The sequence below is a fragment of the Pimephales promelas genome, chromosome 10, assembly GCF_988280905.1.
Source record: "Pimephales promelas chromosome 10, fPimPro1.hap1.1, whole genome shotgun sequence".
Lineage (NCBI taxonomy): Eukaryota > Metazoa > Chordata > Actinopteri > Cypriniformes > Leuciscidae > Pimephales > Pimephales promelas.
The window spans coordinates 169689-184781 of record NC_142778.1 but is presented as its reverse complement, the minus strand read 5'-3'; the positions used below and the strand labels follow the sequence as shown (position 1 = coordinate 184781).

The following is a 15093-nucleotide window of genomic DNA, read 5'->3' as shown; positions in this document are numbered from 1 at the left end:
ACCCTCAGTAATGTGTGTATGTGTGTATATATATGTTAAAACACTGTGGTATCAAACGTTCATAGAATTTATAATCTGTTACACTGTTATTTTTTGCAATTAATTTAATTTGTACATTTCAATTTAAGTTGTTATAATACTTTGTTTTTATTACTGTCTTCACTATGCTATGTGTTACAAGCTTTGGCAATATTGTAATATGTACAGTCATGCCAATAAAGCAATTTGAATTGAATTGAGAGAGAGAGAGAGAGAGAGAGAGAGAGAGAGAGAGAGAGAGAGAGAGAGAGAGAGAGAGAGAGAGAGATTAAACTCAACTATCTTGTCTTATTTTTTTAATAAAAACATTGTAATTCGCAATAACTAAATATATAAATATTTAGCCTACAAAAAAGGAACAGGGGCCAGAGACAATTTTAACATGATCCGTGGGCGGGGCTGAGTGGGCGGGCCTTTATCGAGGGGGCGTAGCCTCTCGGTGTGTGTGTGTATGTGTGTGTGTCATGTCTGCTGTTCTTCTTTCTTCTGCTGTCGCGACACGTTGATCGAGCGATTCTCCATCAGACGCAGGTGAGATCAAACATCATTCACTGGGAACACTGGTCTAACACACTCTCAGTGCAGCTCGACGTCCGCCGGGTTATAGTGTTGCTTCCGTGCTTTATGAACTTTGCATGTTATTGTGTCTTAGCAATGCTAACTGTGCTTGTAAAGTGAATAAACATGGATATCTGCGATAAAACCAGCATTATTAAGCGTGTTTCTCCCGCTGTGTGTTTACATAGTGTTCACTAGTCAGTCAGAGAAAAATATGGAGATCAAGTAAGTTCCTGAAATCAGCACGACACGTGTCACTCAGACCTCGTCTAATTATTACAGTATTGTTGTTATTATCGAACGGTTATACTTTAAACTGACATAGTCTGACATGGTCATAAAGTTTATTTATCTTCATATATACAAAAGAGAACGCATACGGATATCACATAATATCAACCAAAACAATAGCAAAAAATGTTATATAGAGTGTTTTTTTTTATATTAAAAACAAGTAATACAAAAATTAGAACAAACATCAGAGGAGACAGGAAAACAAAGGAAATGAAAAAACAGAATTAGCAATATTAATAATACAAGAGAGGATAATCCGAGACATAAATGAGATACAAACTGCGGACAATAAAATGCGACAAGGTTAAAGGGGGATTTTGAAGAGAGGACAACAAGACAATGTTCCCCTTTCTCTGGTCTTCTCTGAAATAGAAAGCGATTGAAGGTTTTGGTGAGATTCGTTGAGAAAGACTTTGAATAATGGCTTATGATTGGAAAATGTTTATTAATTTGACATTTGGCTAGGAGAAATAATAGATTTGTAAAGTAAGATTCTTTCTCAAAGTTTTCCTCTGTATTAATAAAACCAAATAAACCATATTTCCAGAATAAAGAATAATGAGGTTATGTTAGAGTGTGTGTGTGTGTGTGTGTGAGAGAGAGAGCTGGACTGACGTCACGCGTGTTTCTTCCGTGTCTCTGCTCCAGTGTTGCTTCATGTCCTCCTCGTGAGCGTGCGCTGTGATTGGTCCTGCTGAGCGTGCGCTGTGATTGGCCGACTCCTCCTCATCAGCATCAGTGTGTGCTGGGCTTTTGTCTGGGCCTGATCCTGATCCGCGGCTGAGGTCCGGCCCGCCGGAGGACTGACGGATGTGTGTGTGCACGGGTTGGTGTGTTGTGCGTTGATGAGCCCTGCTGTGTAGCTCGCCCGCCCCACCCCCCCACCCCGCTCCCTCTCCTCCTGGATAGCCATGTTTGGCACCGAGTCCTCATGTAAGTACCCATCCTCCACCACTGTGTGTGTGTGTGTGTGTGTGTGTGTGTGTGTGTGCCATCCTTCACCACTGTGTGTGTGTGTGTGTGTCATCCTTCACCACAGCTGTCTCTCTCTCTCTCTCTCTCTCTCTGTCCTGCATGCGTTAGTGCCGCTGTGTGTGCGCGTGTGTGTGTGCGCGTGCGTGTGTTATGATATGTGTTTCTGTAGATAAACACAGCGTCGTGTCGGAGAGGTTTGTCATCTGTGTGTGTGTGTGTGTGTGTGTGTTCATCAGAACTGCTCACTTTACCATTGATAAAGTCCCGTTACTCTTATGTGAGTTGTGTATATTAATTAATATCCGTGTGTGTGTGTGTGTGTGTGTGTGTGTGTGATGTCGTGCTGCTCGTTGTTACGGCGCTGATCTGATCCTCCATGCCGTTCTGAGGAACTTCTGCCACTCATAACACTCAGTGCTCTGAACTGGATTTAACACATGGTTTTAATGTTACACTAGTGTGTGTGTGTGTGTGTGTGTGTGTGTGTCAGTGTGAGAGTAATCAGAGCCGGTTGTGTGTCAGTATGGATAGTGTAATATACGGTCCGAAAGATGATTCTAATATTTCTGAAAGTCTCTTCTGCTCTTCAAGGCTGTGTTTATTTGATCAAAAATACAGTAAAAACAGTGAAATATTATTCCAGTGTAAATCATCTGTTCTCTATGTGAATATATAGTGACGTGTAATTTATTCCTGTGATCAAAGCTGAATTCATCATCATTACTCCAGTCTTCAGTGTCACATGATCCTTCAGATATCACTTAATATGAGGATTTGATGATCAACACACAGTTATGATTATTATCAGTAGAAAACAGTTTAGAGCTGCTTTAGATTTTCACTATGCACTTTATTTTTCGCAATTCTTTGATGAATTGAAAGTCATTTTAAATAGAAAAGCCTCAAACTGTTCTGTGGTCAGCACAGACGGCACTATTGAGCAGAACATGTGACCAGCGCTGTCTTATAAACACTGTCTCAGGATCTGTGGACGCTTGTGGAAGAGTTCAACATGATGATGAGATGATCAGCGTAACTCCACAACAACTACACAAACGTCTCCGCTAACATTCAGAAGCTCTCCCTGAGTCTCTCCGGAAGGCGGAGCTAAAGCTGCTGTTACTCCTGATCCTGGATCAGTCAGATCCGCCTGTGCTGATATTGCCGGAGTCTCTGAAAATCATGTGAAGACTCCGCCCTCTTCTGAACGGAGGCGGAGCTAAAGCTCATTAGCATTTAAATTAACACACACAAAAACAACGTGTTTTTACATCCAAAAGGGGGCAGATTTGACGAGCTGTAATGAAGGATCTGGGGGGATTTAAGCTGAAGTTTCACCAGTTCTGGGACCAGAGATTTATATCACAGCTGGTGAAAAGGGGCATAATAATAATAATATAATGATGTCACCTTTAAGTAAATCTTACTGACCCCATACGTTTAAACAGTAGTGAGAAAAGCTTTTAAAGCAGCTTCACAGAAATTCATGTGTGTGTGTGTGTGTGTGTGTGTGTGAGAGAGACTGAGGCCTGTAGTGGAGTGTGTGATGAATGGATCTTCTGTGTGTGTGTGAGAGTCTCTCCAGCTGAATGAATGAGTGCAGCTGCTGTCGGACGGACGGACGCCGTGTGTTTGGATGTTAATGGAGTGTGTGTGTGTGTTCACCTGGTGCTCTCCTCAACACTCATTACAGTTAATTCAGAAATAAGCGGTTCATCATCAGACCCGGTTCTTCTGCGCAGCGTAAACACAGATATTTTGTGTCAATGTTCACTGTATGGACAATAAAGCAGGGTGTGATGTCATGAGTGATGATGTCATGTTCAGGTTTACACTCACACACTGTACAGAGACTGAAACACACGAGTCGCGTGCTGCTGTCTGAACTCTAATTACATCAATGAATGAATTAGCCTGATCGTCATGTGATGATGTGTGTGTGTGTGTGTGTGTGTGTGTGTGTGCAGTGAGCATGTTCCTCAACACTTTGACCCCCAAGTTCTACGTGGCGTTGACGGGCACCTCATCCCTCATCTCAGGACTCATTCTGGTGAGTGACCTTTACTTGCAGAACATTTGATCATCTTGATTTCTGTTCAAACATATCTGGGACTGTCCCGCTCTTAATGCGAGTAGACGACGGTTTCATTTAGTAAGGACGTGTTTACCAGAGAAGGAAAGATGTTGTCATCTTGTGTAATTTTGAACTGCTGTATTAAATTGAACCAGCGCAGGATCCGCCAGTGTGGGTTAGTTGGTGAAGTTGGCATCAGTAATGCAGGAATGGTTTATGGTGTGATGGTGATGTTGTGTGTCTCAGATCTTCGAGTGGTGGTATTTCCGGAAGTACGGCACGTCGTTCATCGAGCAGGTTTCGGTCTCTCACCTGCGTCCTCTGCTCGGGGGAGTCGACACCAGTTCTCCCAGCAACACCAGTGCCAGTAATGGAGACGCCGACTCCAGCCGGCAGAGCGTCTCAGGTCAGCTGTCGATCACTAACCAATCACTGTCAGTCTGAGTTTATGAGTCTGTTTAACAGTGTGTGTGTGTGTGTGTGTGTGTGTGTAGAGTGTAAGGTTTGGAGAAATCCACTCAATCTGTTCAGAGGAGCCGAATATAACCGGTGAGTGACCATCAAAACAAGCTCGTCTACCTTCACCCGTCTGTGGAGCTGCTGACGTGAGTGTGTTTGCTGCAGGTACACGTGGGTAACGGGGCGAGAGCCGCTCACATACTACGACATGAATCTCTCAGCGCAGGATCATCAGACGTTCTTCACCTGTGATTCTGATCACCTGCGGCCTGCAGACGCCAGTAAGAGCACAGCATCACGGATTCAGCACAACATCTGGAAGACCTTTGCCTAAGTGTGTGTGTGTGTGTGTGTGTTGACAGTCATGCAGAAGGCCTGGAGAGAGAGGAATCCTCAGGCTCGGATCACAGCGGCTCATGAAGCTCTGGATCTGGAGGAGTGAGTGATGATCTACACACACACACTCATGAGTTAATCCGTAATTTCCTCTCTAGTTTGTGAAATATGCTGTAATATATTCCCAGCATGTTTAATCTGTGCTCCTCAGCAGACCAATCAATCACAAACCACAGCCAATCAGAAGAGTGTGTGGGCGGAGCCTCTCTGCAAGCGCACTGCACTCGCAACCAAACGGATAAATATATAATTCAATTCATAAATATTATACCATTTTATACATTACATTATTAGTAACTAAAAAATTTCTTACATTTGGTTTAAAAAAAAATTGGTTTGGGACTTGCTGAGTGTATGGACATGATTCGGACAGGTTAAATGGTGTGGACACTTGTGCTCCTCGTGGAAATGAATGAGAGACGAGTTTCCTCTTGTGGAAGCGTTTGGTACTGCAGCCATTTTTCAGAACAATTACACAATAAAAAGTCTGTAACTTTTTTAAAGTAAACTTTTCACTTCAGCAATAATTTGCCATGTGTCGTCTTTAAAAAGAGATCAAACTTCAGTCTGTCGCTCAAAACCTGAAGGAATGGGTTATAAATACAGGGTAAATATCATTTAGGACCATAAAATCAACTAAAAATACAAAATATTAAATGGAAAAACATTATCGAACAAAAATTTAGACCATTAATTTCATTGAAATAAAGAAATCGATCTGACACAGAGCAGCAGTGGGTTGAAGTACACACTGAGTGACTGAAACTATCTTTGTTGTAGAATACACTTGTATGTTCACAGCTTGAATGTTTACTGATCTGAGGTGAATTATTCATCATCGCTATAAAGTTCACTAGACGCTTTTAACCTCAAATAAAGCAGATAATCAGCTCCTGAAGTCACACTAACCTCCATCAACGAAGCAGGAATACAAACAAACAGAATCCCATCACGGATGAAGACTCGGATTAGCATAGGAAAGTTGACGTATATTGAGCATTTTGTCTGGTCAGGACCGTTTTATGCCAACAGTCTCACTCTAAACTCTAGAATATCATCTGTTGTCCCTCGTAAAGGAAGTCGATGACTGTCACAGTGGCAGACAGAATGATTGACAGATGATGATGATTCTTGATCAACACACCCTGATCAGCTCTAAACTCTTGCGTCGTAATGGAGGGAGTGTGTGTGTGTGTGTGTGTGTGTGGCAGGTGTGCGACGGCGTATGTTCTCCTGGCGGAGGAGGAGGCCACGACCATCGTGGAGGCGGAGAAGCTCTTCAAGCAGGCGCTGAAGGTGGGAGAGATCTGTTACCGGCGCAGTCAGCAGCTCCAGCACCACGGGGCCCAGTACGAGGCCCAGCACAGTGAGTGACCCCTGACCCCTGACCCCACACACACACACCTTCAGCAGCTCCAGCACCACAGGGCCCAGTACGAGGCCCAGCACAGTGAGTGACCCCTGACCCCACACACACACACCTTCAGCAGCTCCAGCACCACGGGGCCCAGTACGAGGCCCAGCACAGTGAGTGACCCCTGACCCCACACACACACACCTGACCCACGCTCATTTCTTCAGCTGTCCATCTAAACCCGCTGATGATGTCACACCTTTAATGGCGAGATGTTGGAGGGCGTAGACATGTGATGGTAAGAGTGTATTTCTCTTCTGGCTCTCCGTCTCCACACAGCTGTCGTCAGGTGATCCTCGGGTCTGATCTTCCTCTTCCTCAGGGCGTTCTTCATCCGCTTTGTCGGCCCCCAGCTGAGCGTCGGCCATGATGTTACTGACGTAAGGTTCAGATCACATGGCCCAAACACTGCGGTGGGCGCTGGGTCATGATGGCCGCAGTACTCCTGCCGTTGGGGTGTTTTTAAGGCACACGATCCCGCCAGGTGTTTCCCAGAATGCCCTGAAGGCAGCTCATGTGGAAGTGCTGGAAGGACCTGTAGTGACGGCTGTAGGTTTCAGACGCTTCACAGATATCGAGGAGGGGGGTTTGGTATACAGTGACCTTTGTGGAGGGAGGAAGGCTCTTATTATGAAAGACGCTGCACTGAAGTCTCCTAAAGGCAGCTGACGCCGGTTTAATTCGGCTCTGGGTCTCGTTTTCCATGCCGCTATCCTGTAGTATGTAGGTTGTGTAGTATTACAGAGGTTGCCATCTGATCTGAAGTCCACGGCTGTTTCCAGACTCGTTGTGGAGAAGCTTGGTGACACACACACACACACAGGAGGAAGATGATGAAGAGCACTGGTGCTAGGCTAGCACACACCTGCTAGCTGTCCCCTGTGTGTACTGGGCAGGGCTCAGACGCTTGTCCGCTTTTGGTCAGCTGAGCATCATCCATTGTGTGGCCTTTCAGACACGCCCCAGTCCCTTAGCTCCACCCCTATGACCAAACGAAGAGAAACCTGCATGACGAGCTCACACACACACACACACACACACACACACACGGCTCGAGCGGGCTCAGTATGTGCTGCTGAAACTCTGTTGCTGCTTTTATGGCAGTCATGGATTTCTGCAACTCCTTTATATAAACAGTTTTACTCTATTTTAATTATATTGTGTGTGTGTGTGTGTGTGTGTTTCATAGGAAGGGACACAAACGTGTTGGTCTACATCAAGAGAAGACTCGCCATGTGCTCCAGAAAGCTCGGCCGCACGCGAGAAGCCATCAAGATGATGCGAGACGTGAGTGACCTCTGACCCACACACACAAGATATGAACAATAATGGAATCAGTGTTCTTTATATAATATATAGACCTTATTCAGAGCAGCGCCACGACAGGTATGAGAGTGCGGCTGTGAGGGATAGACTTACCGTGTTTCCAACGGCATCCGCTGTAAAAGCTGAATAAAGCGGATAGATTACTGACAATTTTCCACAGCTTACATTGGCGGGAGTTTTTTGTCAGCTGACATTTCTTGGAAAGATATTTTTCCCGTGTTTCATGAGCAGAACAATCCGAAAACACATTAAATAACAGTACAGCCCATTGAAGAGATGCAAGACTATCCCTCACAGCCTCGCTTTCATTCTCATTAAAAATCAAAGATGGCGCTGCCGTGGATAAGGCGGATATAGTTGTAGATATCGTGAACAGTCAGATTAATGATGGTCTGCTGTTTAATTGAAGATAACACACAACTGAGGTGCAGCCATGATGCAGTTAAACCTCACACACACACACACACACACACACACGCTGTGCAGTGGTGGAGAAAGTGAGCTGTTGTTCGTGTGTGTGTCCTGCAGTTGATGAAGGAGTTTCCTCTGCTCAGCATGTTCAATATCCACGAGAACCTGCTGGAGTCTCTTCTGGAGCTGCAGAACTACGCTGATGTTCAGGCCGTGCTCGCCAAATACGACGGTACGACCAACACACACACACACACACACACACCCCGCTACAGACGTATTCGCATTTCTATTGTTGTCCATGTTCAAGGACTTTGTGTTGTTTCATTTTTAATGCACATTCTAAGTTTGACTCAAATAAAAGCATGATTTTCTGTTTTATGTGAACTATCGGTTAGAGTTGGGCTTTTCCAGGCGTGTGTTTGAGTCTCCTCTGGATGATGATGTACTTCTCAAACATCACATGATTGTTCTCTTCCACAGACATCAGTTTGCCAAAGTCTGCCACGATCTGCTACACCGCAGCGCTTCTGAAGGCCAGAGCCGTGTCCGATAAGTGAGTGTGTGTTCGCCTGCTCTGGGATTCATGACTGGCTTGATAACGGTCTAATTGCAGGATTAATGAATGCCACATAATATAAGGCTTTTATCAGGTGAATGCAGCAGAGTCACTGTAAGAGTCACTGTAAGAGTCACTGTAAGAGTCACTGTAAGAGGAGTCACTGTAAGAGGAGTCACTGTAAGAGTCACTGTAAGAGGAGTCACTGTAAGAGTCACTGTAAGAGGAGTCACTGTAAGAGTCACTGTAAGAGGAGTCACTGTAAGAGGAGTCACTGTAAGAGGAGTCACTGTAAGAGTCACTGTAAGAGGAGTCACTGTAAGAGGAGTCACTGTAAGAGTCACTGTAAGAGGAGTCACTGTAAGAGGAGTCACTGTAAGAGGAGTCACTGTAAGAGGAGTCACTGTAAGAGGAGTCACTGTAAGAGGAGTCACTGTAAGAGGAGTCACTGTAAGAGGAGTCACTGTAAGAGTCACTGTAAGAGGAGTCACTGTAAGAGGAGTCACTGTAAGAGGAGTCACTGTAAGAGTCACTGTAAGAGGAGTCACTGTAAGAGTCACTGTAAGAGGAGTCACTGTAAGAGTCACTGTAAGAGGAGTCACTGTAAGAGTCACTGTAAGAGTCACTGTAAGAGGAGTCACTGTAAGAGGAGTCACTGTAAGAGTCACTGTAAGAGGAGTCACTGTAAGAGGAGTCACTGTAAGAGTCACTGTAAGAGGAGTCACTGTAAGAGGAGTCACTGTAAGAGGAGTCACTGTAAGAGGAGTCACTGTAAGAGGAGTCACTGTAAGAGTCACTGTAAGAGGAGTCACTGTAAGAGGAGTCACTGTAAGAGGAGTCACTGTAAGAGTCACTGTAAGAGGAGTCACTGTAAGAGGAGTCACTGTAAGAGTCACTGTAAGAGGAGTCACTGTAAGAGTCACTGTAAGAGGAGTCACTGTAAGAGTCACTGTAAGAGGAGTCACTGTAAGAGTCACTGTAAGAGGAGTCACTGTAAGAGTCACTGTAAGAGGAGTCACTGTAAGAGTCACTGTAAGAGGAGTCACTGTAAGAGTCACTGTAAGAGGAGTCACTGTAAGAGGAGTCACTGTAAGAGGAGTCACTGTAAGAGGAGTCACTGTAAGAGGAGTCACTGTAAGAGGAGTCACTGTAAGAGGAGTCACTGTAAGAGGAGTCACTGTAAGAGGAGTCACTGTAAGAGGAGTCACTGTAAGAGTCACTGTAAGTGTCCAGTATAAAGCAGCATAACTGACTGGTTTCATAAAGATAAAGTAACAGGAAGCGTTCAGCCGTAACGTTCAGCTTACAAACGTTTAAAACGAGGTGGACAGAAGAACTGCTGTTTCTAACATAGTAATATACTCATTATAGACTGATATCAGGCTTAAAGATATCATATTAGTCGAGTCCAGAGCTTTACTCAGTGCAGAGATAAACAGGATCTGTTCAGTGTAAAGATCATCAATTATTAAACGAGTTCGTTTAATCCGGAGAGAACAGTGATGTCATCATCAGCTCAGTTCTCGTAACACAGCGTCAGTTCAGTCGGATCGATAATGGTGTTTAATAATGGTGGAGCATTAGTGGCAGGAACCCCATCTCCATCAGTGAACCCAGACTCCGCCTCCGCTCCTCTGGCCAATCAGCGAACAGCAATCAGAGCTGGTGTGTGTGTGTGCAGGTTCTCTCCAGAGGCGGCGTCACGGAGAGGTTTGAGCACTGCAGAAATGAATGCAGTGGAAGCCATACACAGAGCCGTGGAGTTCAACCCACACGTACCCAAAGTGAGTTACACAGCTGAGTGTGTGTGTGTGTGAGAGTGACCTGTGTTGACCCCATGTCTCCTCAGTACCTCTTAGAGATGAAGAGCCTGATCCTGCCGCCGGAGCACATCCTGAAGCGCGGAGACAGCGAGGCGATCGCGTACACCTTCTTCCACCTGCAGCACTGGAAGCGCGTCGAGGGGGCGCTCAACCTGCTGCACTGCACCTGGGAGGGAAGTGAGTGACACACACACACACACACACACAGAAGATGAGGGACGTGAGGTCTCATTCATAAAACCAAAAATGGCGTACGCCAAAAAATATTCAGATTTATAAATCCGTTGGTACGCCAGAACCTCTTTATAAACCCCAGTCGGCTGAAGATTGTGCGCACGTGCGTCTCCTCCCTTAAATAAACATATATGGAGCTTACAACGCCTAGTTTAAATATGCATATCCTCATCTGCATATCATTTCCATATGATTATTCATCCACGTGATACTGTGTTAAGAAATCGCAGCGCTGAAAAGGGGCGGGGCTACATAAGGTCTATATTACTGAATGTAAAAGTCGTCCATTTGCATATTCAGAGAACCGCGCATACTAAATGAGGCGAGGGTGTCGAGTTACATTCAAGATATCTAACGAAAAAACATTTAAATGCCATTTTGGTGATGAGAGCTGAATTTGGGGGATAAAGCGATCGATACAGGCGACTGTAAGTGCGGTGAGGACACACACCCCTCAGCGGCAGAGATGGAGTCAGTGGTGTGTGTGTGTGTGTGTGTGTGTGTGTGCTGCTGTTGATGGACTGATGCTTCAGCTTTCAGGATGATCCCGTATCCTCTGGAGAAAGGACACTTGTTTTACCCGTATCCGGTGTGCACCGAGACCGCCGACCGCGAGCTGCTGCCCAGTAAGAGCTTCTCCTGTGTGTGTGTGTGTGTGTGTGTGTGTGTGAACGCCCGCTCGCTCACGCTTCTGCCCTTTACCCTCAAATCTGCTCTTCAGGTGTTGTGGTATTGATTTACTTTTGGACTGATCAATAAAACATGTCCATATTTAGTCATGCTGTGTCAGAGTTCATCTGATGATGCTCAATACTGGAATAATGATTTCAGACACTTCTTCACTTTCACTGTCCGCACAAATCACCAGAACACACACACACATTTACTAGTTTAAGTAGTTTAATATTATCATGTAAATGAACACACACTACATTATCAAAACTTGTAAAACTCAAGTTTCTCTCAAAGTTTCTACAGGAAGTTCATGTTTTTATTTATTCTGAAGTCTCATGTTTGGGTTTATTCCAGAAGCGTTCGCAGATCGAGTCGCACAGGAGGAACACACACACACACACACACACACACACACACAGTGTGAGCGAGCGTGTTCGTGGAGATTGGCCGCTGGTCGCTATAGTTACAGCTCAGGGTTCGTCAGGTGAGCATCGCCGTCGGGGAAAGACTCCTCTGATTTCTGTAATTATAGCGACGAGCGGCCCATCTCCACGAACACCTCGGACGCGCTCGCTCGTGTGTGTGTGTGTGTGTGTGTTCCTCCTGTGCAGCTGAATCAGTGTGTGTGTGAGCGATGAACGCGCGTCAGTGTCGCGTAAGTCATGTGATTATTGACTGACGTTGCAGTAGTAGTTAACCCTGAACGTGTGTGTGTGTGTGTGTGTGTGTGTGTGTGTGTGTGTAAGCAGTGTTCCACGAGGTGTCGGTGTACCCTAAGAAAGAGCTGCCGTTCTTCATCCTGTTCACGGCGGGTCTCTGCTCGTTCACGGCGATGCTAGCGCTGCTCACGCACCAGTTCCCGGAGCTCATGGGAGTGTTCGCTAAAGCCGTGAGTATCGCACAAACACAACATTACCCAGCATCCTTCACTCGGCCTCATATCAGCCACAGACGAGTTTGCCACTGCGGATCCAAAGTTAAAGTGCATTATAATATTTGCAGATTCGTGGCGTGTTTGTGACGTGTTTTAATGCATTAGACTTTCTGAAGGGGTAACATAAATATTAGAATTTATAACAATTATTCTTGATTAATCATACAATGAATACATTGTGTTGATCATGTGACTGTTGGCTGAGCTGGAGATGAGTGTGACGGTTTGTCTCGTCTCTCCTCAGTTTCTGAGTACGCTGTTCGCGCCGCTGAACTTCATCATGGAGAAGGTGGAGAGTATTCTTCCCTCGAGTCTGTGGCACCAGCTCACACGGATCTGACACACACACACACACACACACACACACACACGACTGAGGTGCCAATTCTTCAGAAGTGCCGACAGACAGGAAACAGGAGAGACTCGGACATCATCAGGAGAAAGGAACTCATTCCCTCTTAATCTCATGTAAAACTTTCTGTCTCAAACTTTTAAAGGCCATCCGTATAATATAAAGAAAAAATAAACCGATTTCTGTACCGCTGCAAACACACGTCCTCTTCATTGTCCTCTTCTCCTCGCTGCCACTTCCTGTTCTCAGGTTTGTCTGAATATTGATGGAAATAACTCCCACAATGCAGTGCTGATGTGAAAACATGGCTTTTTTGTTTAGTATTCAGGAGCGTGACACTCGTGTAGAGTTGTGTGTTTCACCAGTTCATGATGTTATGCTGTTCTCTGACGCGTGATGTTGATCACCTGACCACGGGAACAGACGTTAAACACTTCCTCTTTATAAAGAGACGCCGTCCAGTAAAACACTCACACTTCCTGTGATCTCTAACATCGGTTTAACTTTCTGAATATCTGTGGATCAAACTGTGGAGTGTGTGTTCACGTCTGGCGTTCGAGAGCGAGTGTGTGTGTGTGTGTCTGGAGTATCGCTGATGCACATAACAACTCCATCCAGGTTAGAAGACCACATTTACAGAATGAATCCCTCGACGAGCCTCAGCGTCAGCTGTGATTGGATAACTGGAGTAACCAGCGGACCAATGGCGTCACAGCGTCTCTAATGCTGGTTTAGTGTGTGATATTTTAGGCCAGTTTCCCTGGAAGTGAAGATACAGCTCCTCCACAATCACACCTGAGGATGAGGATGATGAAGATGATGAAGATGAGCACACCATTCATTCTGAGGCAAAATTCTTCGTATTGGTCAATCGATGACGGCTCAAGAACATGCGAACACAAACTCAGCTTGAGATTTACCTGTAATTTCTGTTCTGTGGCAGAGACGAGCTCTCGTGTAGAGCTGAGGTGAGAATGAGTGTGTGTGTGTGTGTGATGAACAGGTGCTGGAAAGCGAATCCTCGTGAAGGACTGATTCGGGTTCAGTGATTGAGCAGTTCCAGCTGATCGGGGGTTTCAGGGGGTCCATTTTCATCTCGTCCTCAAAACAGCGACGGGACCCCGGCCGACTGGGACACGCTTTGATAGAAACTCGAGCAGCACAAATTTCTTTAATTAGTTTTTGTTTAACATTCAAAGTGTTCTACAAGGGGCCTCGTTTATATCAACTCATCTTCCAGGTGTGTGCAGGGGACAGAGCTGAGGTGTGCACGCGCCTCGCTTCCAGAAGTCAAGGTTATAATCTGATCCATAAATCATCTTGAAATTGAGCTGATTGGCTTCCGATCTCCGGATCTTTTACGCCATCCGCACTCTTCCACCGCTTTCATATGAACGTTGGCGTGGATTTTAGCGTACACACACTATAAGATCAACACTTTATAAACGAGGCCCGTGGTCTTCTTGATATTATAACTCCTCATCTCTAGATCTCGTCCTGAAAAACTGCGGCGGTGATTAAACATCAGGAAATCAGAACTTGATCCTTGTGAACTGGCAAATCCAGACGCATCTCACACACACACCACCTGACTCTAAACTTATGAGTCATAATTCAGCAGTTATTGTGTCTTGTGCAAGTAAACATCTGTTATGTGAAAAGTTGGTTCATAAATTAAAAAAAAAAGGATTATTTTATTGCAATTATTCCCGTTTTACAGATTCTGCAGGGCGTTTATAACGTGTGTTCGGTCTGAGTATCTCGGGTTTAGAGACGTGCTTGATCGAGCTGCTCCGGTCTGAGTAATGATGATGATGATCTGCAAGCAAACGGTGTCGGCCGGATCCGGCGTTCCCCACGGGCGACACTGTTGGGTTCTGGGAAACCACCTCTTGCTGTTACACCGTGATCAGAAACTACTCAACGCTCTTTAGGACTGAAGAGTTCTTAATTGCCTTATATATTTATATAAAGTTTTACTTTTATTAATTTAGCACTTCGTACAATACAAATTCCTTAAAGGGCCAGCAGGCAGGAATGGTGTTTTTGTCAAAAAACAAACAAAAATAACGAGTTTATTCGACTATTTCTTTTCTTCCTTGTAGGCCAGAACGAGACTTCCTTATAGATTTCCACGACGCATGCGCGAGAATTGCGATCTAAGCTGGTGTAAGCAGATCGCAAATCTCGCGCATGCGTCGTGGAAATCTAAGGAATTCTCGTTCTGGCCTACAAGGAAGAAAAGAAATAGTCGAATAAACTCGTTATTTTTGTTTGTTTTTTCGCACAAAAAGTATTCACGTCGCTTGATAAACATATAGTTGAGCCACGGTAGTCACTTGGGATATTTAAACATTTTCTTCATTGACTTTCTGGGCCGTCAAGAGGCAGTCCCTTAGGAGCCAATGTGGTAGTTATACAGCTCTCAAATTTAATCAAAAATATCTTCATTTGTGTTCCGAAGACGAACAAAGGTCTTACGGGGTTGGTACAGCATGGGGGTGAGTAATTAATGACTTAATTTTCATTTTTGGGTGAACTAACCCTTTAATGTCCCGCTGGCAGTGTTT

At 45.0% G+C, this 15093-nt stretch overlaps 1 protein-coding gene across 2 annotated transcripts; it reads left to right on the top strand.

Moving 5' to 3' along the window:
• Positions 1 to 448: 448 nt before the first annotated feature.
• On the top strand, positions 449 to 12720 carry st7 (suppression of tumorigenicity 7). 2 transcript variants are annotated; one of them, XM_039647490.2, is made up of 16 exons: positions 449 to 570; positions 1540 to 1824; positions 3834 to 3916; positions 4187 to 4346; positions 4435 to 4489; positions 4565 to 4680; positions 4762 to 4837; positions 6007 to 6161; positions 7399 to 7496; positions 8064 to 8178; positions 8430 to 8502; positions 10187 to 10289; positions 10355 to 10505; positions 11096 to 11188; positions 11987 to 12126; positions 12416 to 12720. In XM_039647490.2, the coding sequence occupies exons 2-16, from the start codon at positions 1803 to 1805 to the stop codon at positions 12509 to 12511; spliced, it is 1536 nt and encodes a 511-aa protein (XP_039503424.1). In that variant the 5' UTR covers positions 449 to 570; positions 1540 to 1802; the 3' UTR covers positions 12512 to 12720. The 2 variants fall into 2 exon arrangements, with proteins under 2 accessions (XP_039503424.1, XP_039503422.1); XM_039647488.2 differs by having other exon boundaries at positions 11984 to 12126.
• Positions 12721 to 15093: the final 2373 nt, after the last annotated feature.